General features: G+C 45.1%; 1 protein-coding gene across 4 annotated transcripts in view; it reads left to right on the top strand.

The window, feature by feature from the left end:
- GLS2 (glutaminase 2) overlaps positions 1-26427 on the top strand; it is a 60813-nt gene that overhangs the window by 4457 nt on the left and 29929 nt on the right. For 3 of the 4 annotated variants that reach the window (XM_075591410.1, XM_075591407.1, XM_075591408.1), the window contains exons 2-8: positions 2551-2647; positions 3369-3496; positions 3608-3737; positions 5026-5105; positions 8631-8794; positions 19565-19623; positions 20200-20232. In XM_075591410.1, the coding sequence (XP_075447525.1) occupies positions 3420-3496; positions 3608-3737; positions 5026-5105; positions 8631-8794; positions 19565-19623; positions 20200-20232 (543 nt within the window). In that variant the 5' untranslated portion in view covers positions 2551-2647; positions 3369-3419. The remainder of the gene's footprint in view (positions 1-2550; positions 2648-3368; positions 3497-3607; positions 3738-5025; positions 5106-8630; positions 8795-19564; positions 19624-20199; positions 20233-26427) is intronic. The other variant, XM_075591409.1, reaches the window with a different exon arrangement.

Raw genomic sequence — 26427 nt, 5'->3', positions numbered from 1 at the left:
TGTGTGATCAATACACACCCAAGCAAGTTGTTTCAGTGATAACTAAGGCTGGGGTAAATGGCGAACCATTTCTCTACCTTTTCTGGCGTTCTCAGGCCATCCCAAGGGGGAGGATTTTGCTTATTTTCTAGGGGGAGCTTGAAGTCACCGCTCCGATGGAGCAGGGAACAGCATAGAAGTGGAAGACCACTGTGACCACGCGATCACAACCCAAGTGATCCTGTGGCCACCAGTTGCGGGAAAGGCTGCAGAATTCAGGTGTCGTAGGGCTTATGGCAGTGAAAGGGTTAAGGTATGTTCATTAGAAAAATCTTGCAAAACCTGACCTGTTAGTAGCCTCCCGCATGCGGAGTGTGAGCACCTCTGGGGTACGTGAGAGAGAGAGAGAGGATTATTCTGTACCATGATTCCTAATTAGTTTCAAACCAATGTGGCAACTGATGCTTATGTTTATCTAAAAAAAACAGGTCTTGGGCGACTTAAATTATCTGCATTAAAACAAAGTAAAATACAATTCGCAAGTTTGTTACATTTGACGTACAGTAGATACAAGTAGAAAACAAATTGTGTGTGAAGGTGCACTTTCTGGGGCTTGATTTATAGTCCTCATGTATATTTGTGTGAAAGAGTCTGTGTGTTCCTCTTTTTGTGTCTGTCCATCGCCCATATTAAAAATGCTGAAATGTGCGGTAACACACAGTTAACCATGTGTAAAGTTGCTTTGAGGTTGATGCATGGTTAACTACGTGTTATCCTGCTTCTCACTGTATTGAATGATGCATAGACTCAAGAAAACCCATTTATGTCTGCTCCTGTGTTAGGCCGTGATTATATCAGAAACCGCTGGCGACGTGACGTCGTGCAGCTTGAAAATAAAACAATAAAATCCAATGAAAGCGCACATACCAGTAGCAAAATAAGCGACGAACTGCAAAGCTTCTGTCTCATGAAGAGATTTGAGATTTAGTTTTTCACAAGCGACGGCCGCATCACGTGATTTGCACGGCCAATCACAGTGCATCTTAAATAAACCAATCTGGCCATGTCTCCCTGCAGTAGCGCTACAAATGGCTTCTGCATGTGGACATGTCGCCCGGCGACGTCACCGGATCGCTCTGCAGCTCCTGGTATAATTGAGGCCTTAGAGATACACTGCTACTTACTACATTCTGTACGGTTTGCTTTGTGACTAGGTCCTTGCATGAGCTATGACCACCTCACCCCTCCCTCTGACACCAACCTGCTGCCTCTTCTCTATGCACAGTAACCTGTTTCATTGTCTCACTGTTGGAGGGAGGGAAGGCAGAAAGGTTACAATCTAATCATATTTAACATGAGTTAGGCCATTCCTGTCTGTATTGCTAGTGTTCCAATAGATTTTCACTGAAGGGGATCTGATCTACGTTTTTTATGATACTGCTACTACATGAGGATAAAGGTCTCCCAGGTCAGGCTGTTACCCTGGCATGCAATGAACTGTATGCAGAACCCTCCTACAATGGAAACATTGAGCAAGCCGAGGCCTGGAATGTGTCCCCGTCAGCTGCCTTTTTCACTAGATTTCCCATATGACGGCCTTGGGTTTTGTGTGCTCTGTCTTCCCTTCCAACCCATAACGCTGCTGTAATGTCTCTTGCTCAATTGCTTAAGCTTATAGGTAGGTGTTCATTTTCGATGAAAAGCCATTTTAGTAGGCACCAAATGAGACAACAATCGAGCAACACAGGTGGCTGATTTAACAATTCAGCTGTTGCACACAGCAAACCAGAGTCGTCAGAAACATAGGCAGTTAACAAGTGAATGGGGACCAATGCATGGTCACGTGTGTTATCCACCTCTCACCATACTGAATAGGGGCTTGACACATAGTTAGAGTGATCATGGGCATATGCAGCAGATACATATATAACATACACACTGAACAATACAGAGGACGTGCATTAATGTTGTTTTGGGAATTTAATCGCAATCCCATTGCCCAGTCCATAGGTTTTTGAACAAATTGCCTCTACTTTTTTTTAATGAAATCCTCTATTAGATTTCGGTTTCGGAGAAATATAGATGCCAAAATTATCTTTGGTGGAGACTGCTTTATAGGTGAGCTCTGATCCCCGCAGCTTTGGATCTGCTCCAGCGCAAACTCCTGATACCCTTTACTGCCAGTGCCAAAACGTGCCCCTTAACGTAGCACACACAGGGATACTGCAACATCCCATTTCAGTTTATGCAAGCATTGTCATGCCATGTTGTGCATTACGGCTTAGCACCACTTAATAAATATGGGCCTTTATCTCCAACTAGAGATAACATACACATAATATCACATCTGGTACACACGGGCTGTGACAGGACTTTCCATATTTTTATCAGCACCTTTGAAGTACTGTTCTGGTTGTGTCCCTGGAATGAAGCAGTGTGCTGGCTGGAAGATCTATGTTATGACACGGTGGGCTGGATGCAGTTGTATGGCCCTGTGCCACGTCACGCTGAAGCATGTGTGCATAGAATGTGTATATTAACTCTTTCATCTTCGCCTCATTTCCCTCACAGACTCCCCAGCAGTTCAGTTCTGCAGCATCTCAGCAGCCTTCTTTTCTACACAATTTCTGAGGGAAAGGAGCAGCTTCCAGTCTACAAATTCACTAATGTAAGGGAGTTATTTTTTTACCATTCAATCTGTCTTTTTTAACTCTGTGAAGACCCAGTGACAAATAAAGGACCTACTCCTGACCTAAAGGACCTAAGGCCCATGCAGGATCTCTCTCCTATTGCACAGTGACATAGAGGTAGAGCGTACCTGTGGCACATCAAGTCCTCCTCTCCCATCATAGGGCGACACTGGTACAGTGGCAGAAGGGACCAATGGTTCATTGATTCTATTCACTCAAAGAGACAGAAGAAGCATATGAGCCAAATTAAGCAGAATCTACCACCATGGGCTTATACAGTGACATACAGTAAACAGAGAAGGTACCTGTGGTTCTTTGTATTTGCCACCTTACCACTGGGCATAATGTTATATAGAAAAAGGAACCTATGACCCATTGGGGGTTGTTTATTAAAGTGTGGTAGTGCCGATCAGACTCTACCACACAGAAACTCCTGCTAACTTGAATATGAGTTTTCATACGCGCAGTGGCCCAATCAGAACTATCGGACTTTCATGAATAACCCCCATTGAGTTTATTGCTCTCACCATAGAATACAAAGTGACACATAGAAAGAAGAATCCTATGACTCATTAAGACTATTCCACTCATTGCTGGGTGACCTGGTGGCACATAAACAGCAGGGTCACACTGACTGATATAGAAGAGACCTTGGCTCTGTTGAACACTAAGCTTTCCACCTCTTCTCCTTTGTTCCAGGCACTGAAGGCAAGTGGTCTGCTCACATCTGACCCCAGGCTGAAGGACTGTATGAACATGCTGCATAAAACTGTGCAGGGGTCAAAGTCAAACATAGGAGTAATGCTGGACCGGGAACTCTTCCAAAAGTAATTAGAGGCTTTCTTCTAATCCTTATCCCTTCTCTCTGCTCCTTTGTTTCTCTCACTCCGTCCGTGTAGGGTGTGTAATACTGTACTATATGTCTCTCCCACGTTCAGGTGTGTTCAGAGTAATATTGTGCTATTAACTCAGGCTGTCTGCAAGAAGTTTGTGATCCCAGACTTCGAGGAGTTCACAGAACATGTAAACCGCCTGTATGAGGATGCCCGGGCATTACAAGAGGGGAAGGTGAGGCCCTACTATACGTGTCAGTTCAGCTTTGTGCTGTGGCACTGTTGTGGGGATCTGTAACCTGTTTATCAAGCTGTGACAATAGGCATTTCAGTGTTATGGCATTAAATACACCACAGCTACCTAGATCAAGTTGTCATATATAATAACTGAGCAATGCTATTAGCAGACACAAAAATAAAACATTTTATCATTGTACGGCAAGTAGCTTCCCATGAAAGATACAATTACGGTTACCCTTGTCTCCAAGTTCTCTGAAATTCATGCTTATTGATACTTATTGCTATTTATGTTTGTGTGACTGATGACGGCACCATAAATACAGAGCAAAATAAACAATGTACCTGGAGATTGTATAGTCGACAAAAAGTCTAATCACCAAAAGTGATCAGGTAAAGATTGGGAAAATGGCCCAAAGCCTGTGCTTACAATGGGAACATAAAACGTTTCAAAATGATTTGAAAATATTGAAACTTCTCATACTGTTTAAAAAATAAAATGCTAATCGCCTATATTTCACCTAGTAATTCCCATGCCACTGTTTGGTCCTCTTTCTGGTTTTTATGCCGGTAATCAAAAATGTAGAAATCGTGTTTTTCATCACTTTGGTGCCAGTGCTCACCTCTAATGTGAAAGACAAAGGTTTTAACCCTTTGGGTGCCCAAAGATGTAGGAACTACGCCAGGTGTCTGGCACCATGACTGGAAATTTTGCTGAAACCGTACTGATTTGGTGACTTTATAGGCCTTTGAGGTTTGGTCAAATGTTTGCAAGGACTCAAATTTTGGGGGGAAAGAGCTTACAATGTTGCCAATGCATTTTGGACAGTTTCACACATGTAATAATAACTTGTATTTAATATTTTCTCCCAATGTGACTCCAAGCGTCACAATTACAATATAGCACACAGTACGTAGTGCATGTATGCAGTCCCTGCTTCATAGAGCTTAAAATCTATGCGTTTGGTGCCTGAGGCACAGGGAAATAAAGTGACTTGCCCAAGGTCACAAGGAGCCGACACTGGGATATAAGCCAGGCTGCCCTGATTCCAACTCAGTGTTGCTGTCATCAGTTATTGTCCTTACTCACTGAGCACGTCCGTCAGCCCGTGCAGTGAGCACACATATTGAGTGATGTAATTGTAAACATAAAAATAAGGCGGCATTATTTCCACTCCTGTTTTTTTCATTCTCTAATATCTTTCCATTCTCTCTCTCCCTTCTGTTTTTTCTCATCTGCTGTTTCCCTCTCCCGCTCCCTGTGCATCTTTCCTCTCTCTGACAAGGTGGCTGACTACATTCCTCAGCTGTCCAAATTTAGCCCAGAGCGGTGGGGAGTGTCCCTGTGCACCGTGGATGGACAGAGGTAAGGAATAAGTATTATTATTATTCATTTACAATGCGCCACCTTATTCTGTAGCGCAGTACCATAGGGTTGGAAGATGAAAACAGTAAAACAACAAGCATTACCATACATTGTTACAGTAGATAAGGAGAGCCCTGCCCCAAGGAGCTTGCAATCTATAAGGAAGGGTAAGTGGTAACATAAGGCAGGGATGCGCAAACTTTTTTGTCTGCGCCTCTCTGCCTGCTCTCCACCCCCCTGCTCGCACCCCCCTTACCTTTTCTCCGGCGTCATCTGATGTCATGATGTTGTCATGCGTTGTCATGGTGATGCGTCGCCAGAAGCCACCGGAGACAAGGTAAGAGGGAGTTACAAAGGCCTTGCGCGCTCCCCGGCATTTAATGAGTTGTGGAGAAGAGCGCGGGAGCTCTGTAGGTGCCGTGCCCCCCCCCCACAAAATGTTGCGCACCCCTGACATAAGATACAGGGGGCTTGCAAGATTGGAGTGTGTCAGGGGTTTCTTGTTAATTGAAGCAGTTGGCGTTGGGGAAGAAGTAAGTGGGATTATGTGGAGATAGAGCTGTGTGAGCTGGGTAATGTGTGAAGATGGAAAGGCTTCATTGTACATCTGAAATATTTTATCCAACACCAATAACAGAGCAGCTGTAACATCAGCAACCGGCGACAACCTTTGGCTACCACCAAAGGCTACTTAATGCCTTTGCCTTTGTTGCGACTCAGGTTATTTGTAAGAGAGTCTGACATGTAGTGAAATAAGCTGAGCAGCATACAGACTCCCACAGCAGAGATGCGTGGGCAGGGCGTGGGATGGCAGGGGGGACAAGGTGACTATTGCCAGGTCTTTGAAGGATGATAATATTGTGACCGTGAAATGGGAATCAACAATAAAAAGACATTCATATGTAACGGGTTTCCCCCCCCCCCCAATCGCAGATTATACTGTGGGTGCGGGGAAACATACAGTGTTACTCGGGTGTGGTGCGTTACCTGTTGGCTCGCAGGAGGGCTGAGTTTCCGCCACGGGGAACCTGGGGCAATTTATACTAGGGGTAACCACTTACTCAATTCAGCGCCTCCACCTGCGATGGCTCCCACCATAGGGGCAGTGGTTCCTCGCAGGACACATACAAATAATCAATACTCACACCAAGTGATATATATATTAACTAATACCATTTACTGGGAACAGCATATAACACAAGACCATACAAACATTTCAGAACAGGTGTCCCTCTCTCGAGGAGACACTTACTGCGACGTCCCGCAGGACGCTTCCCCAAAACCAGGTGATCCCACCCAGTGTCCAAAGAACCCCACCCAATGTCCCGCACTCTTGCAGAGAGAGGCAATGGGTGACTGCGCAGCCACAATTACACTAAGGGCCCGTTGGTGCACTTATGACTGTATAGTACCTGCTGAGCACTCCGGTGCTCGGATCAGCAACAACTTCACAAAGGATCAGTCGTAGAATGACGTCATCTGATCCCCAACCGGACTCCTTGCACGCGGACCGCCAGGGGCGATCCCAAGCTGGAAACAGTCTCTGAGGACCCCGACTTGGATCCGAACCTCTTAGCAAGAACTGCAGCGTCCGCTGTGTCTCTATCTAATCTACCCTACCGTGACAGGATCCCTAACATAGAGCCTGTCCCTACAGCACTAAGTGACATGCGCTATACTATAGGCCGTCCCTACAGCACAGCAACCTGTAATGGCTTAGGGGGAAACTCCTAGGGGCCTATAGGGGTTAATGACCTGCCCCACTCCCCTAAATCTTCCCAGTCCTGACTGTTACTAAACTAGTCCCAGCGCCTACAGCAACAAGCTGTGACCCACTGGATGCTGGCAGCCAACGTGCTGCGCAACAAGGTGCCTGCCTGTCAGACCTCACAGCACTGACAGCCGTGACTCTGACAAGGCAGCACTACACTAAGGGCAGCGTCCCTATCTTGGGCCTCCCTCAGCACTTACCCACTAACCTAGTGGGGAGTTGGGGCCTACCTGGGGTGTGGGTACCTATCGGGGTGCAGGAGCTGCACTCGCTCCCCGCACCCTTCCTTCCCTCACAGCTCCCCTGCTCCAACTGACAAACCTGCTCCAAGCCAGCGAAAATGTATCTATCTCCCTCAAGGGATCCTTGGCCCTCATTGGCCACACTGAAGCACCTGGTGTGCTTGGCCCTAAGCCTCATGGGAGTTGTAGTCCCGTGAAGGCTGCAAACATATTGGGGCCGCGTGCGCGCCTTCCCTGCGCCTTCACGAATCCCCAATGGCCTCCGCAACCTCTCCGGAACTGTCCCTGCCCTCGCGCGACTCTCTAAGGGCTGACATAACTGGCTAACTAGTCCTGCGCATGCGCGACCTATTCGGGCCGCCGGGGGCTTACCGCGCATGCGCGAACCGGCGCAACAAGGCGGCGCCCTGTACAGGAGCCGCCGGAGATCTCCAGCACACCGGAGCGCTCCCCTCTCTGCCCCCACCCTCTGGAATGGCCGTCGGGTCTGCCGCTTGCCTCCGGCAGCACCTGCCATCGATCCTGGCCACGGAGGGGATGGGGGTCGCAAGGTAAGAGGGGTGACCGGGCTACATCCTCCGCCTGGTAAAAAACCCAACGCCTCGCTTGGGGAACGACATTACACGACAGTACACAGTTATACAATGAAAAGGCAGTGCATATGTACAACTTATCACTCGAGACTCTACACAATAGGGTACAATGCAGTTCACATAAAATACCCGAGGCCAGCTGAGCGTCAGCTGCTTGCTGAGACCATTTGTGGGGTGCCCCTAACTGATCAGGTGGGGGTACCTCAATTTTGCGTCCGTGAGCCTCCCCCAGAAAAATCTCTCGGCGAGCACACTCTGGGGTTACCGTCACCGGTTCCGTACTACTTCCTCCCACCTGGGGGTGACCGGGCTACACATAATTGACAAAAATAGCAAATAAATTATACAAACGAAAGCTAAACCAAAATCAACAAGATTTTTAAGTGCTGTTTTCCTTTCTCTTAAATCCTTTAAATATTAAAACACTCCCCTTTCTATACAATGTACTCTATGTTTTTATTATTATTATTATCGTCAGTGTCGGATTTTACAAAATTCCGCCCTTCTCTTCCACTGCCGTGCCGTCAAGTTGCCATCGCAGCGTGATGCCGTCTGACGTCACATTGCTGGCCGCGCATGCACGATCGGCGCATGAGGCTTGCGCATGCGCAATCGGTCCTTGCCTGCCGCGCATGCGCGATTGTCAGCCGTTCCTGCGCATGCCGCCTCCAAATTCTGCTGCCCCCAAATTTTGCCGCCTTAGACCCGGGCCTATTGGAACTAATGGGAAATCTGCCATTGATTATCGTTCATACCCGTGTTGTACTGCACTACAGAATATGCTGGCGCTCTCTAAATAAATGATGATGATACATTTCATATAATTTATTAGCACCACAGGAAACACGTTACATTTCTCCCCCTCTACCTATACCCCCTCAACCTCTCCCCCTCTCTCTCCCTCTCCCCCTTAATAAAGGTACTCTGTAGGGGACACGGATGTCCCATTCTGCCTACAGTCCTGTGTGAAGCCTCTAAAATATGCCATTGCTGTGAATGACCTGGGCACAGACTATATCCACCAGCACATGGGCAAAGAGCCCAGCGGACACAGCTTCAATAATCTGACACTGAGCCACCAAGGTAAGGGACCTGTGTGCCCACAACTACAAGATTGTAGTCCTATTCATTCATTTGAAACGAGTAAGTGAGGGACCACGGAGACATTCAAAGTATAAACATTTACTTTAAAATACTGAACACTTGTTTTGATGATGTCAGTCATCCTACATGGAAGCTCTGAATCCCTTAGTTCACGTTGTGAGCGACTGCCCCTTTGAGTAAAATCTATTGGGACTGGAAATACAAATCAGGACTGGCTGACCCCGTCCGTGATAATGAGGATCAGGTGGTCACCTTGGCTCACACTGCAATAAAGTTGGTTCCTTCAGATATCTCGAAGTTGTAAATTGCAGTGATGGTGCGTCATATATATAATTCCCAATTAATACGTTATGCTGAAGCAGAATTAATGTGAAGTCACAAATAAGTAATACGCTCTTTACTGATCATGTCATACGCTGCCAGGAATCTGTCAGAGGGTAAGTAAAGGAAATAGGAGAAAAAAGGTGTATTATTTTGAATGGAAGTCCAATGCATGATTACAGGCTGCTTAACGCTATGTCCATAGAGCCTCAGCCCGTGCGCCTCCGCGCTGACGCGGAGCCTCGTCTGCCCGGGCAGGAGCGATCCCATGGACTGGCAGGCGAGCCAGCGTGCGCGATCGGGAGGCGGGGCAGTGACGTCGCTGGGCCAATAGCCCGCGATGCACCAACGTCAACATCACGACGCCGACGTCACGTCGCCGTGACGTTGACGCTGCTTTGCTGTGATTGGAGGTTTTCAGCCAACAGCGCGCTGAGAAACAGGCTCTGCTGTCGGCTGAAAATCCCAACGTCTCAGCACGCCTGCGGATGCTCATGTGAGCCCCCTCTAAAGACATCCTCATTGAGGATGCAGGGGCTCAGCACGGAGCGTCCGCGCGGCTCAGTGCGGCCTCCCCTGCTATGGACTTAGCCTAACAACCCACAGATCTACAGTATCTCTATGCATTCACAATATGAGACAGTGCTACTGGGAACAGGTGTGTGTGGGAAGCTTCGTTTCTATGGTTGATACAGTGATATGTTGAGCCTTGGAGTATATTTTGGGGCAAGGGAAAAGTGGGGCAATTCTGGAGCAAAATAACTGCAGCATATGTATCAAAGAATAAAATCCTAGTGATTGTATGGGACTTTTCTCTTTAATATGAAAAAGCAAAAGAATCAGGTCCGGCAACTTGGGATACCACTAAAAAATAAATTGGTGCTAAGACAAAAAAAACTCAGGTCAGGAGGTATAATAGCATGAAAATTTTTTAGTCAAGCACACCATAAAATGAAGCAATCAAAAAGTGACAAAAAGTGTCATTTAATTACTTTAAAAAGTTATAACAGCATCCAACGTTTCGGTGCAACAGGCAACTTCATCAGGGTTTTTTTCTTTAAAACATGCGGTGCAGTTATTTTACCCACATTTGCTCCACTTTTACCTGGATATATATCCCCCTTTGAGTATAAAAACCTTGCCCCACTTAACAACATATGAAAGTATTTAAGCTTGTAACATGTCTTTTAACATGATGTTATTTGTTTCAGAGCTTAATATTTATTTTTAATAGAATTTGAAATCTAGGTCCAAATGCTACTGTAAAACTCACATGCATACATTCCAGAGAATATACATATTTTTTTTATTACTGGTTATACCTAATAAAAGTTTTTGTTTTTTTAAAAGGTAGTGACATTTCAAAATTGAGATTTGCATTGCTATAAAGCATGTCTTAACAAAGGTGGCTATATTTCACATGATTATTTCTCTGCAATTAAAAGCTGCTATAGTTTAACAGTGAGGTGGGCGAATAGGATGAAAAAGCTAAAGGCCATTTTTAACATAAATGTTTGTTTATTTTTTTTTTACTATCTGTAACGGTGTTTTCCCCACCCAGTGGGAGATTTGGCCATTATTGGTCGTGTGGTGCATCATACCTGCTGGTAACAGGAGGGCTGAGTCGTCCACCGATGGTAGTGGGGACACAGGACTAGGCTTCTGGGGTTCATACCCTACATATCTCTTTAGCAGTGCAGCGCCTCCATCTGCCATAGGCTCCAGGAACTGAAGGTGATCGCCCAAGGTAGAACTTATTACCTCTCCCCATAGTAAGGTCACGCACCAGGCAGGGGGTATATAACAACAGGAACGGTTTATTGTCTTCTGTACAGTTACCGGAACAAGGCAGGTTCTGCCTGATGCAGTACTCTCAGCTATTCACTCAAGGATGGTCCCTGGACCGTCACTACAGGCCAAGGGCACCCGCAGCCGTCCTAGCTCTTCCCCACCTCCCTAGCCGAGGCAGAGGTATACTTCACACTCACTTTCCCCCGGAGGGAAGAGGACAGGAGAAGGCCCAATCTCAGCCTTTCCACTGTGCGACCTGCCTTCCTCAATGGGTAAGGAAACCCACGAATTTGGGGTGGCACTGGCTTTAAGTACAGCCAGGAGGAGGGCACCAGGTCTGGCTCATGATTGGTCATGCCCAGGCCTGATATCACCGCCTCCCACTGTCACTCAAGTGCAGCTCCTCGGAGGGGGAAAACCCCATATTAACTACTGGCAACCTGAGGCCGTGCCTATAGTGCTGTCGATGGTGACGGCGACACGACGGGTGACGTCACCCGTCGCCGTCACCACCGCCGGGCGTCGGCTTCGCTTGTTTCCGGCAATTTGATTGGTTCAAGGGCCGTCACGTGATGCAACAGCCCTTGAAAAATCAAATGTTGCCGGCTACCAGTTTTCGCGACGGCGACGTCGCTGTCGCTTTGTCGCCATCGCGCGCACTATAAGCACACGCGGCGGCAATGCATTTGTTTTCGGGCGACGTAACAGTTGCCGGCACTATAAGCACGGCCTGATTGTACCAGGGTTTACTGCCAGCCCAAGGGCAGAATAGTAGCCATCAGGTGACCTGGCTACGTATCTATGGCCCTTATGTAGAACTGTACATCGTCAAGGTCTTTCCTATGCTGGAGAACATTGTAGTTATATTCGTTTGATTTGAGTTTAAATCTTTGCACAGGGACAACATCTTTGTAGCATATTGAATGGAAGCCTTGGTGAGACGTGCATGTTTAAAGAGTCATTTTGAGTGCATCTCTTGCCATAAATGCATTAAACACTTTGTATGGACTTTACACTATCTGCATCAGTAAGGCTTGTGTTATAGTTGTTGCTGCTGCACATGCGGGCGCGCGATCGGCGTTGCGCGTGCACGTGGCATGCGCGTTAAGTTTGTAGACTGCACGGGGTAATGCGCGCGGTTAGGGGGCGTGACTCTGACATCACAGAATTAGGCTGCGTTGTGATTGGTCCGCGGCACGGCAGCAGCACGAAAATACAATTTTATTGTAATTTCCCTAGTCTGCCGCGCCACCGCTCACGGCGGATCCCTAGTACAGGAACGTCTGGCTAACACAGCCAATTCTAATTGGGGCGCGTGCACGGTGGCGCACTATATTACAGGCTTACGGAATACATGCAGGAGCTGCATAGAACAATAGGTCTTCATTTATGTCTGTTTTTTATGTACCACATAAACATCCGTGGTCCAGGTGTAAAAAAGCACAGGGGTGCTCAATTCGGGTCCTCAAGCCCCCCCACCCCCGCAACAGGTCAGGTTTTTATGATATCCCTGCTTTGGCACTGGTGGTTCAATCAGTTCCAGCCTCAGCACAGGTGGCTCAATCAGTCCCTGCTTCAGCACAGCTGGCTGATTTGTGCCACCTGTGCTGAAGCTGGGATATCCTAAAAACCTGACCTGTTGGGGGAGGGGGATGGGGGCTTAAAGACTAGAGTTGTGCACCCCTGAACACGCACACTGTTGGGGAACAATTGTGGATAATAAAACATACTAGTGTTCGAAATATATATACACAGATGAACAAATGTGATACAATGTCAATTGAATAAATACAAATTATTTGAAGAGCAGTGATAATTAGGTATACAAGAGCGATTCAAGCATCAGGTCACTGTCAAATATATTACAACAACTCGCAGGGGGGGTGGGAATTATCAATCTATATACAGTGAATGTGTACACTATAGCTACACACATTTTTTTTAAAGATAACAATTTACTTATATATAAAATGTATATATTGTTACATTTATAGATATATAATGTCAAAGCAGCACTCCACACATTCTGTCTGCGGCCCGGCTACAAAACTGCATAAAATATAGTATACCGAGATAAAGAAGCAGGCACTCCGGGACCAGTATGCAAAATATTGGTGGTCTATTCAGAAATCCACGTTTATTCAGAAGTAAACATTTTTGTGCCTGCTTCTATATCAGTGATGCTCAACTCCAGTCCTCAAGCTCCCCCCAACAGGTCAGGTTTATAGGATACCCCAGCTGCAGTCGAAGGCTGAGCCACTGATTGAGCCACCTGTGCTGAAGCAGGGACTGATTGAGCCACCTGCGCTGAAGCAGTGATATCCTGAAAACCTGACCTGTTGGTGGGGCTTGAGGACTGGAGTTGAGAACCCCTGGTCTATGTCTCTCTCACACCAACTATTGCAAAGTTGCAGGCCTGGCTAGGAATACTGCGGGGCTCGGTGCAGGACATGTGGTGCGGGGCCTCTTACCTTCTCCTTCCCCATCTCTTCCTGCAGGCTCCCTCATCATGGCGCCGCGATGTCAAATGGCATCGCCATGACAACGGGACATCACGTGACGCAACACGGCACACATTGCCGTGGCAACGCGGTGCCACATGGCGTCCTGTTGTCATAGCAACATGACGCTGCATGGTGTCATGACATCACACGATGTCCCGTTGTCATGGCGATGCGATGTCATTTGATGCTGCTGCGCCATGATGAGGGACCCTGCAGGAAGAGATGGTGAAGGAGAAGGTAAGAGAGTTACAGAGGCCCCGCACTCTGCCCCAGCGATCAGTTTAATTGCTGTGGGACAGAGCGCGGGGGCATCTGTAACCGTGGGGCACAGTGCAGTGGCACCACCATCATGCCGGCCCTGTTGATCAGGTTAGCGTTATAACACCGGTTAGCTTTATTAAGCTCCCCTTGAAATGTTTGACATCAATATTTCTCCGAAACAGAAAACGACTGACTGTTTTTACATTAACATATGAGAATAGAAATAGGTGAGTAAAGGCACTTTACATTACATAACCTCTAGCAGTGACATAGTTAACACCGGCTGTGTCAGCCCCATCCTCACTTTCCAGTTTACCCATCAGTGGTATAAAGCATGTTTGTGGTAGCTAGAAGAAACCAGCTCCTTTCAGCGCCAGCCAGATCAGAAGGTTGAGAGAACCGACTAATTGGCTTATCCGGAGCAGGCTTTGCGTGCAAGTGGACTGCACATATGACATAGGGAACAGTCATATGATCTCTGTGCAAAGACAGAGGAAGAGCTTGTCTGGGTTCATGATGCCCCCTTCACGCTTTACAAGCCAGTAGCTTGGTTCCTAACACTGAATGTGAAATGTTAGAAAGAGGGAAAACTAACTTTACAGCCTCTCTATCATTAACAGTTGTTTTTTTTAAAATCAGATACATGTACAGTAACGGGTTTGCAAATGTCGCCCTCTTTTTGCCAAAGGAGCCAGCAAAGCATTGGTAACTAATGTTGCAGATTATACTATTTTATTATGAAGCTACCAGGAGCCATGGAAGACGCTGGAAGACGCCTTACAGACTATTCACGGGACTAGGCTGTGTCTCTCAGTGCTGGGAGGTGTCTGGGGGCAGAAGACTGCTTAGGCCAGGTCCCCGCTGGCTACTGCAGCACCCGCTGTGGCGGACGCTGCAGGGACAAGAGCCGCCCCACAATGGGGCCGGTCCCGCTGCGAGGGGGGGGGCCTCCACGCTGCGCCGACAGAAACTCCTGCTCTCAAGAAAATTGAGATCAGGAATCAAGACGGAGCGCTAGGCCACACACCCCAGCGATTCAGCCAATGAGGGCAAACCTGCCGGGTGCTGTCACGGCCGCGCCCCCGTCACTCCCCTGTCACACCCCCTTGTCTTTCTCCCTGCACCTCTCTTCAGACCGGGGGACTCGGCTGCATGCGCCGCCAGCCTCACAGAAGCGCATGCAGCACAGACTTCGGGGCCCGTTGCCTTAGTAATTATGGGCCTTTATCTTTCCGAGCTTTAGGTTGCTATTTGAGCAAAAGGAACTGAACAACTGCTTTGCAGTTCTTGCATATATAGCAGCGGTTTAAGTGCCCTTAATAACAGTCATAGTACTGTACCGCTGGGGGACCAGCAAAACATACTGCAACTTGTACAATTATTCAACATTGGTGGCAAAGTCCTTTAGACCCATTTAAAAAAAAAAGTTTTATACAACATTATGCTCTAAAGACAGAAAGCGAATGGGTCTTTCTAAAATACATTCCCTTTCATCAAAATAAATTAGAATTGTGACCAAATGAGAAAAAACCTAGTGATAATCTAGGTTTGTACTGGTGCTGGTCCTCTGTATCCTCTAGCTAGCACCATCACACGTAAAACAACAGATGCTCAGTAAATCCATTTCAGCTCGCTGGTCCATGCAACAGTATGGAAATTCTTTATTCATATATAGGCCGCATGTAATATATTTCTCTTTTTATAACTCAATTTTTATTAAGGTTTTCATCAGGGTTGAACATAAAATGGGGTTGGGGGGTACAGAAGGTAAAAGTGTGTGTGTGTGTGTGTGTGTGTGTGTGTGTGTGTGTGTGTGTGTGTGTGTGTGTGTGTGTGTGTGTGTGTGTGTGTGTGTGTGTGTGTGTGTGTGTGTGTGTGTGTGTGTGTGTGGGGTGGGGTGTATTACATCCAGTTACATAGTAGATGAGGTTGATAAAGACGTCCAAGTCAACCTGTGCTAAATTTAGATGACAGATACTTTATCCTATATCTGTACTTACAGTATATTGATCCAGAGGAAGACAAACAAAACCCCCAGTGACATATCATCCAATAAGGGGAAAATAAATTCCTTCCTGAATCCAAATATTGACAATCGTATTACTCCCTGGATCAACATCCTTCCCATGTTCACTTATTTGGTATATCCCTGTACACCTTTCCCTTCCAAAAAGATGTCCAACCTTTTTTTTTTTTTTAAACAAATCTATTGTATCTGCTACTGTAAAGAACCCTTTCCTTTGTTGCTGGTGAAACCTCCTTTCCTCCAACCTTAAGGGATGGCCCTAAGTCATTTCTACTGCCCTTGGGATGAATAGTTCTTTTGAAAGCTCCTTGTACGGTCCCTGAATATAGTTGTATAAAGTTACCATATCCCCTCTTAGACGCCTCTTTTCTGATGTAAATAAATCTAATTTAGGTAGCCTCTCCTCATAAGTTAGATTGTCCATCCCCTTTATTAATTTGGTGCCTCTTCTCTGCACTCTCTCCAGTTCCATAATATCTTTTCTATGGGTGGTGCCCAAAATTGTGCTCCATATTCAAGGTGTGGTCTTACTAAAGCTTTATAAATGGGCATAATTATGTTTACTTCTCTTCCATTCATTGCCTGTTTGATGCGAGATAAGATCTTGTTTGCCTTTGCAGCTACTGCATGAGTTTGGGCACTATTGCTAAGCCTGCGGTCTACAAGCACTCCTAAATCCTTCTCCATAAAAACTTATCCCAATTTATCCTCATTTAATTTATCCTCATTTAAGTCGCCTGTTTATTCTTGTTTCCCAAATGCATAACCTTACATGTATCTGTATTAAACCTCATCTGCCATTTTCCAAGATTCCAGTTGATCTAAGTCCTTCTGGAGAGAAATTACAACCTGCTCTGATTTTACTACCTTACACAATTTAGTGTCATCAGCAAAAATGGAGACTTTGGCAGAGAGAGCAACCTCAAGATAATTAATAAACAATTTAAAAGCCTAGTACCGATCCTTGATGTACTCTATTCACAACTTAAGTCCAACCTGAAAAAGTTCCATTTATGACAACCCTCTGTCTATCCTTCAACCAGTTTTCAATCCAGGTGCATATATTTTTACCAAGTCCAGTTTGCTGTATTTTGTACACCAACCTCGTGTGGAACTGTATTAACAGCCTTTGCAAAATCTAAGCACATCAACTGCATAAGGGCTGGACCCCGCTGGCTACTGCATCGCCCGCTGTGGCGGACGCTGCAGGGACGAGAGCCTTCCCATCAATGGCACCGGGCTCGCTGTGAGGGGGGGCTGCAGCGCTGTGGCGCGAGTTGCTCCTGCTCTCAATAGAATTGAGAGCAGTACTCGCTACAGAGCGCTAAGCCACGCCCCCCGGCGGTTCAGCCAATGAGGGCGAACCTGCCGGGTGACGTCATGGCCGCGCCCCCGTCACTCCCTCGCCACGCCCTCCCCCCCCCGGTCTTTTGGTCTGCAGCTCCCTGCAGACCGGGGAATCAGCTGCACGCTCCACCAGTCTCGCGGGCGCGCGTGCAGTGGAGGTACTGTGGCCTCAGCCTTACCCTGGTCTAAATTCCTACTTGCCTCCTCAAAGAAAATAATGTGGTTATGTAGTTGCATTATAGATACACACCTTTACATGAAAAGGATGGGGATAGAGAAGGAAGGTGTGGGATTAGGAAGGGAGCATTGCTATACAGTCATGTCACAATGCAGTACTGTACAGTCACAGTTTAGGCGTTGTGTTTTTAATCCACATTTAACCAGTGGTGATGTCATTGTCATTGTTGTTAAATCATGAGACTCACTTATGTGCCATGATTTATGAGCTGTGAAGTATTAAACATCATATAGAATATTATAGAGCAGGGGGGCTCAACTCCAGTCCTCAAGCCCCCCCAACAGGTCAGGTTTTCAGGATATTCCAGCTTCAGCACAGGTTGCTCAGTCTCTGCTTCAGCACAGGTTGCTAAATCAGAGGCCCAGCCTTCGATTCAGCCTCTGATTGAGTCACCTGTGCTGAAGCTGGGATATCCTGAAAGCCTGACCTGTTGGGAGGGCGTGAGGACTGGAGTTGAGAACCCCTGTTATAGATAGTGCTCTGTGTGCATATACTGTATGTTTCTCCTATTATTATTATTGGTTCACCTCTCCTGAGTTGCCTGAGATGATAGTACCCGACAAATAACAGTGCCTCACATTGTAGTTTGTGTCTGCCCAGGTTGCCCCACCTCCACAAAGTCTTAGGCTGCGTCCACGCTGCCGCTGAGCGCGCTTGGCGCGCTCACTTCAGTTAAAATCTCGGTCGGGGATTTGTGGCCGGCTAGGTGCGCGCGCGGGGGGCGATGCGGGGAAGAGGGGGCACAGCTATGATGTCACAGAGCTGGTGAACTGCTCACGTGACGCGCTTGCGGACGCCAAATTCAAATTTGCTTGCTCTGCAAGCAGCTAAGCGCCGAGCAGTCACAGGCGCTCGCTCACCACCACCCTGGCTGAGGCCTTAGTTTCAGCACACGTTGGTAATGAGGTTTTTATCCTCTGTCCTGCGAGGTTTCAAACCTTGTTCTAGGTTCACGTGCATTATATAGAAATAGATATATATTTTTTCCCTCTAACTCATTTTTTATTAGCGTACTATTATCATTATTTTCTTTTGTGTAGGGAGCGGGGGGGGGCTCAGAAAGATAAAAGGGGTATTGGAGAGGGGAGGGACTGTTCTTCCCATTGTCTCGTATATAGTTATTTGCTATCTTGCGTTGTGAGTAGGAACGTTTGGTACATCATTGAAATCAGGCCTTTCGTACATGGGTCAGTGTTGCAGATATGTTCAAAACTTGTGTTTGAGGAGCTTGGTTCACCTGCAAAATAGGAGGAGGTAAAGTGCCTCAACTGAAGATATCTGCACGTTTCATTTTTGGGGTGCTTTGTGCCGCAAGTGATATTTTTAATGCAGCCGCATGACAATTCTCAATGGGAAAATAAACTTTCGGGGTTCAACTTCAGAAACATTTTCAACATGTGCACAATTAACCCCTTGGGTGTTGTTGAGGAGAGCAAATGATTGCATTGCTGGCTCATCAAGAACCCAAGATTATAGTTTATTCTTAATTAGCAGTAAGCAGTGCCAGTGTGGTCAGTTGGATTCTACATGCATAATGAGTGCCTGTCCTGGAGAGCTTGCAATCTAATTTGTGATGCCTTAGGTGAAGATCAAGTTTCCAGTAACTCTCAAAGTTAAAAGTGCCTAGCACAAGGAATCACACTACGTTCTCCTGCTGGAAGGGCGGTGTCTTTACCATTTGGACTCTTCATCTCCCTAAATATGATGAAGGCACATTATGGATGGACATATGGCCTCACAGATCCAGTTGTCCCTTAGCTATCTGCATTCAGATGAAAAATACAATAGATTGAAAATCAAATGAGGACAATTAACGATGTTTTGTTAGTTTCTCTAAAATTGTGCATTTAGCCACTTTCAAACAATCTTAAGTGTATTCACTAGAATATAATCATTTTTCCATGCATGATCAGCCCATTGACATAAAGTAGTTCTCTGTGTTTGTTAAAGCTACTGAGTGATCCTCTTGTAGTGATGGTGATGCAGACATTAGTACTGTCTGTCAAGAATTCCTCATTTGCAGTGAGTCTTACTCATTGGAAATCTGTCTCCCTCATCACCAGTGTGGTTCAACCAAGGTCACTCTCTCTTGCTATTGGTAAAGAACCAGTAAGTCCCATTTTGGTTCCTAAGACATTGACCGCTATTGAGACAGCCCTGAACCTTAATACTTGCTGTGCTGAGTTTGCTCTGACCACCTGACAATGTCTTTATCACACTAGTTGTAATAATGGGATTGTTTGACTTGTCCCTTTCCTCAGGTAAACCCCACAACCCCATGGTGAATGCGGGAGCCATTGTCATCTGCTCATTGATAAAGGTAAGTATAGGACATGGGGTTTATCCAAGGATGAGCTTCTAAGGAAGAGTTAAGATTCAGTAGTGTATATATGGGTGTTGTGTTAAGGCAATAGCACCATAGCAGTACATGTTGTTTAATAGAACTGAGGGTCAGTTGCATATATTGGTGGACTATTTGTAAGTGAATAGCAATACATTATTCAGGTTAGAATTTGAACGTAGTAACAGTAATATGGGGAGTTTTATATAGGAAGCGCAGAAGGTGTTGCTGGGCGGGACTGGGATGCAGTGCTGTGGGTGAGATATAGGGTTGACTGCCATGGTTAAATTGCCATAAAATGTAGTGGTGCTGTGTGCTTCATGAAAACAGCTTTTTTTAGACATGTGTAAAAGGTTTATGTCACGTTTATGTCGGCAACAAAACGGAGGTGTGTTCTATTCCTTGTAAGAAGAGTTGGAGAAGTGTTACTGTGTCTCATGGATGTGCCAGAGCAGGAGGAGCTGCGGTAACATGGAAGAAACGTGTTTCCCGGTGGGTTAGTATAGGTGGGCTAACTATTTGATGGTAACATTTTATTTTTTGTATTTTATTTAGCCAGGTTCAAACAAGGCTGAGAAGTTTGACTATGTAAGTCTGTGACAATGTGTGGTTTATGTTGTGTCACTTTCTATGTTCACTTGTGTGTTTCTGTCAGTATGGTGTATTGTGTGTATTTCTGCCTGTATGTCTCTTTACGGCTCTGTATATTTGTTTCCCAGTGCCTTTGTGTGTATTTATGTCTCTCTTTGCCTTTGTGTTTATATGTGTATGTTACTATGTGTGTATCTCTATTGCTGTGTGGGTGTGTTACCTTTTCTGTATGTATGCCTCTCTGACTTGTGTGTGCATGTGTCTGTGCCTCTTTGTGTGTGTGTGCCTGTGCCTCTTTGTGTGTGTCTGTGCATCTTGTGTGTGTGTGTGTGTGTGTGTGTGTGTGTGTGTGTGTGTGTGTGTGTGTGTGTGTGTGTGTGTGTGTGTGTGTGTGTGCCTGTGCCTCTTTGTGTGTGTGTGTGTGTGTCTGTGCCTCTTTGTGTGTGTGTCTTGCCTCTTTGTGTGTTTGTGTGTCTGTGCCTCTTTGTGTGTGTGTGTGTATGTGTCTGTGCCTCTTTGTGTGTGTGTCTGTGCCTCTTTGTGTGTGTGTCTGTGCCTATTTGTGTGTTTGTCTGTGCCTCTTTGTGTGTGCGTCTGTGCCTCTTTGTGTGTGCGTCTGTGCCTCTTTGTGTGTGTGTCTGTGCCTCTTTGTGTGTGTGTCTGTGCCTCTTTGTGTGTGTGTGTGTGCCTCTTTGTGTGTGTGTCTGTGCCTCTTTGTGTGTGTGTGTGTGTGTGTGTGTGTGTGTGTGTGTGCCTGTGCCTCTTTGTGTGTGTGTGCCTGTGTGTATCTGTGCCTCTTTGTGTGTGTGTGTCTGCATCTTTCCATGGCCTACATTTCCTAAACATTGATATAAATACTGCTCTGCCTTAATGGTAAAACATTTTTATTTTACTGCTTTATTTATAAAAGGTTTCATGCTTTAATAACAGCGATAACTTTGATTGTATCGCATGCAATGAGTATGCATCACTTAATTACATATACATGAGTGTTAAATGTAGCGATCGTGTTGCAAATTAAGAATTAGCGGCGAATTAACTATTAACATGCTACTTGCTAAACTCCGGGACCTAGTGATATTGCTCTATTGACAAAAAACATATTGTCAGTTTCTATCTCCTACCACAGGCTGGCATTAGGCCAGTCGTGCCTATATATTGGCAATATTTTTTTTTAACATTCACCTCCCTGATGAAAGGGTACTGAGTTACCCCAAAACGTTGGATTCTATTTTTGCACTTGAAATGTATTTAAATTTTTTGCAACCAGAGTGCTCTGTCTTCTTTTTCCTCTTTTCTTGGAATCTGGTGGAATATATATATATATATATATATGAACCAATAAGCGTTATAATAAATAATTACATACAGTGCTAAATAACACAATATACAATAAATGATGGTTAATTTCAATCACTATATAAAGGGGGGTGCTAACTCGTGATGACTGTACTTTTCCTAATCTTTGCTGCCTAGAAGGTCTACGACCCCACAGGTGCCGAGAAGATTTACAAACTTTAGCATAGCACAAGAAAAGGGAAAAAAGAGGGGAAAGGGGAAAAGACATACTACTTTATGTTTGTTTCCCCCTTTTCCCCTCTTCTTATGTGCCTAGGTAATGCTACAGTTATATATTTATTCCAACAACAAAAAAGGACCTAAGCGCAAAAAAGGGAGAAAGGAAAAAACAACAACAGTTGGATAAAATCAAGTGTAGCGTGTCTGACCCAGACTGCCTCTCTATCTGGTGTCAGCTACAAGTTGTGACAGGCTATCCTAGGAGCATTGACCCCCCCCCCCCCCTCATGCTGACTCTCTGAGTGACGAAGTGGTGGTGACTCAGGGTCTGTGTACAATGAATCATGGTACAGACATTGTGCCCTCCCTTTCTCGAGACTCAGAAAGGAAGTGCCAAAAGATAGTTCAGTTGTTGTGCACCCCTCCTAGAGAGAGGAGGTGTGTGCTGCTCCTCCTGGCTGGGAGTGAGCTAGGCCAGTCGGTCCCTCCTGGGTTGACTGGGCCAGAGAGATCAGAGGCCTCAAGACTACCAGAGAGCCCAGCACCATCCAGAGGCCTGGGATCCTCTGTGACCTTTCTGCATCTGCTGTGTAACATCTGCAGTGACTGCCAAATAAAGCATCCCTTTTCATATACCCCTGCCTGAGCTCTCAGTCTATTGGGTAGGGGTATGGATAAAATGTGCCCTAGTGGGGGACTGACTCTGGCAATCCTGGAGCCGCTGACACCCCGAGTTGAACATCAAGATCATCAAAAGCCTGTCCTGTACCCCACACCATCGCGGACCACTCAGCTCTCCTGGACCCTCACAGGTATGCACGCACCACAACAGCAGTAACCAGTAGTGACATGTTCCAGAAAGGTGGGGATACTGTGTTACAGAAGTATACTGATAATACACACTCACATAGTTGAATCACTCTCTAAAATGTAAATTCAGGGCTTAGAGAGATAAAGTGACTTGCCCAAGGTCAAAAGGAGCTGACATCGGGGTTTGAACCAGGCTCCCCTGATACAAACTTAGTGTCATTGTTCACAGATTCATTGTCTTTACTCACTGAGCCGCTCCTTCCTCATCTCTCACTTTTAATATTCAGACTATTCACAATAAAGTATTTTATGTATTGTATGTCACTGTATGTAATGATAACACTTTGATGAAGGGGCCTTTATGATTTTGAATAGGATGCTGCTGCCTGTGAATCTGGGGAAAACGTAGCACTAATAAGCACACAATAGGCAGTGTGTCATTTCCCTGTGATGTGTAATGACAGGGTGAAACCCTATGTATACAATGGGATGCTCTGACACTAAACAAGGGTCCCCCTGAAATAACCAGGGGCGCTCTTATAATAACACATTTCCCTCCCCAGTCCGCTACCAGCCCTAAATACCCCAGTACCTGTGTACCTGTGCGGCTCATGGACACACTTCTCTTGCTCTTAATGATGGTCTAACATTGCGCTCCAGCAGCCACTGACACATCCATAGAACTATTTTAAAAGACCGGCCACAGCGAAGAAAATGGCCAGGGGATTGGATAGGACAGATGGGTGAGAGGTCGGCAGTTCAGCCAACGAGGATGCGGAAGACAGAGACGGGGATGCGCTTTTCAAAGACTGATTTTAAGATGCATCTCGATTTCAGACATGTAAAAATGGGGACAAAGGTGCGTCTTAGAATCGAGGAAATACGGTAACTGAGTATGAATGTTCATCAGAAAGAGCAGCAAGAATTGTCATTCAGTTGACAACAAGATACAGGCCTCAAAAATTCCAAGTATATGCCCCAACATCAAGTCATTAAGACAATGAAGAGGAAGACTTCTGAAAAGAATTGTTCTTTATTTGTAATAAAGCGTTTCTTCTTATCCAATATCAAATGAAATATCTGAAAACAGATCTCCTGTCAGTTAATTTAATTATCGTAAGGCACAATAACAATAAATATTCAGCTACAGGTACAGGCCAAACTAAAGCATACTATGGACGGAGAACGCTGCAGGATCATTGTGCTGGATGGGTGTCTTTCGTCCTGACGCATCTACTCGAAAAACAGATTCACATAGTAATTTATTCATCTACAGATGAACCTGTGCATGGCTTTGTCAGTATAAAGCAATAATACAATTAAACAATAATGATAGAAGATTAAACAAGAACATGCTGACGTGTTTCACAGGTTATCTTCAGAAAGTCTGGGCACAACGCCGATATTATTATCTGGCCTTGGACACATTCCGTTTGTACCTTAAATGTACTATAAATAATTGACTTGTTCTAACTTTCCTACAAATCAGTTGTTTTCGTTCAATATGTTTTTCTCACAATTCTCAATCCTTCTACCAATTCAACAGTTCACCTAAATAATAAAATGTCATCTATAAAGATTCTGAATAACATAAATGCCATTTAGAACTTCTACCATGAAATCAACCAACTTAACAACAAAGGAAAGTGTCACCACAAGATCACTATTACAGAATTCAATGCAATTTTGATGCCCAGCAAAAAGAAGACGCATCAGTTGGTAAGTATGGCTGCGGCAACAGGAATGGATGTGGGGGCAGATTGGTAGCATTTGCAGAATGTGAAAATGTCTACATCATGAATTCCTTCTTCAAAATAATCAAAATAAAAAATAGACGTGGTGGACCCAATGGCATAAATAATGAAATTGATTGTATCCTAGCTAACAAGAAACACGCGATTGAATGAAGACAGCAAAGTCCCTAATCATTACAATACAAAGAACGATCACCGATTGGTTTGTTGCAAATGACATCTAAATGCTAAGATGGAAAAAAAGAAAACTGACTAAAAAGAAAGCAAAAACAATCAACATTAAGAATGTTAAGAATCAATGCAACGGATTTTAACTAGCTGAAAAATCACTTCAGCGAGCTCGAAATGCATGAGGACACTTAAAAAAAATTATGATTGTAGTTGAAAGCACAGAAAAAACTGGAGGCATCGATAGCAAAAAACAGGATAAGAAAATACCAGATGAGGCAACACCGTTACTGAGGAAAGCACAAGAAATTAAGCAATCCCTTCACGCAAGAAGAAGAAATGAATATCTAGAGCTGTAATGAAAAGATGCTGGATTCAGCCAATAACATGCACACTCTGAGTCAATAAACAGTCTTAGAGATGTAATCAAAAAGGGATTTTACTTAGCTTTGGTTATGTTCTCAGTTACAGCTTGCACAACTAAACAGCATACATCAGGAAAATGCTCCAAACACACAGGGAAGCCCCAATCAGTCTAGTCTCATCCTGAAAGAGCAAGGGGAATTCTTGGCCAGGCACCTGCACGGTCCATGGATGAAGCTTCTGGCACTATCCCCAGCCTAGGCTCTTATTTATAGTATTTTTTGTTAGGCTTCCTTCAATCAGTGCTTAGTGTTGTAGCAAATGCAAACTTAAACTGATGATTCACACTTCCTTTGTAGTAAACAACTCTATGTATGGTAAACATGTGACAGAGAAAGAGAGTTCTGCTCACCCAAAGCACATGCCATGGCACACTTAAGCTGGAGAGTGGTCAAACATGTGACAGAGAGAGAGCTCTGCTTACTCAAAGCACATGTTATAGCATATTTCAGCTAATGGGTGGTACTTTCCCATAAAAGAGCTGTGAAAGACAATTCACAAATGTATAACTAAGGATGTAAGAAAATGTAACTGTGATATTGCAAAGCAGACTATGGAGATAATAAAATCTTGAAGAATAGAAAGCAACAACATGATTGGGAAGAAGCAAATCATCACACTCAAAAAGACACTGGATCAACAATAAAAGACTGAACACTTATCATAAAGAGGGTTCTACATTAAATTGTACACAAACACAGAAAACACAGGGCATAATCCAGCAGGTGAAGAGTGAGAAGACACCACCAATGACGTGCCATGCGTCCTTCCAGAAGAAGAAGTGGCAACGGCAATTCAATTGTAGGTGCACGTAAGGGGAAAATAAGATATATGAGGATCCCCAGAGGGGAAGGAGAGAGCAAAGCCCCTGATACAGTGCACAATTACTGAGAAACCGGACACCTTGATAAAAAATAATAATAATTGAGCTATTTAGGAGAGAGTATCAGCAACTCTCAGGGAAAACAACAAATGCAGCAGTTAAAATCTGATCAGTTTGAGTCCATATCAGAAAAGACAGTATGTAAAGATGTGATACCTAAAATATAACTGGTGGACGCAGGCATAAAAAGGACTAAATCATTTTCTGCCATAACGTTTTGTTAAAAGACATATTGCTGTACATAGCTCTATAGTAGGTGTGATTCCACCCCCACCCCCCTCTCCCTCCATCCCTCCCACACACACACACACACACACACACACACATACATTTCCACAGCTAGCATTGATTAATGAAGATTTCTATGCATTACCGTCTATTTGTATCGCTAGCATCATTTAACGCAGAGTTACTGATTTTCTTGGTCTATGTAAATTAGATTTAATATGTAACCCACATAGTATACGTAACTCTTAGTAAATATGGCCAAATTCCCCCAAAATATGGCAGTAATACCAAGTTTTTATAAGGTTCATTTTTAACGCAGAAATTTCAACCTTTAGTAAATCTAGGTCTATGTGTTTGTGAGTTGGTGCGTCGCTCTATGCTTTTCCCTGTATGTCTCTATGGCTCCAT

The sequence above is a fragment of the Ascaphus truei genome, chromosome 3 (genome assembly GCF_040206685.1).
Source record: "Ascaphus truei isolate aAscTru1 chromosome 3, aAscTru1.hap1, whole genome shotgun sequence".
In the NCBI taxonomy this organism is placed as follows: Eukaryota; Metazoa; Chordata; class Amphibia; order Anura; family Ascaphidae; genus Ascaphus; species Ascaphus truei.
Note: the sequence above shows the minus strand (reverse complement) of the source record. Positions and strands in the feature narration are given on the sequence as shown.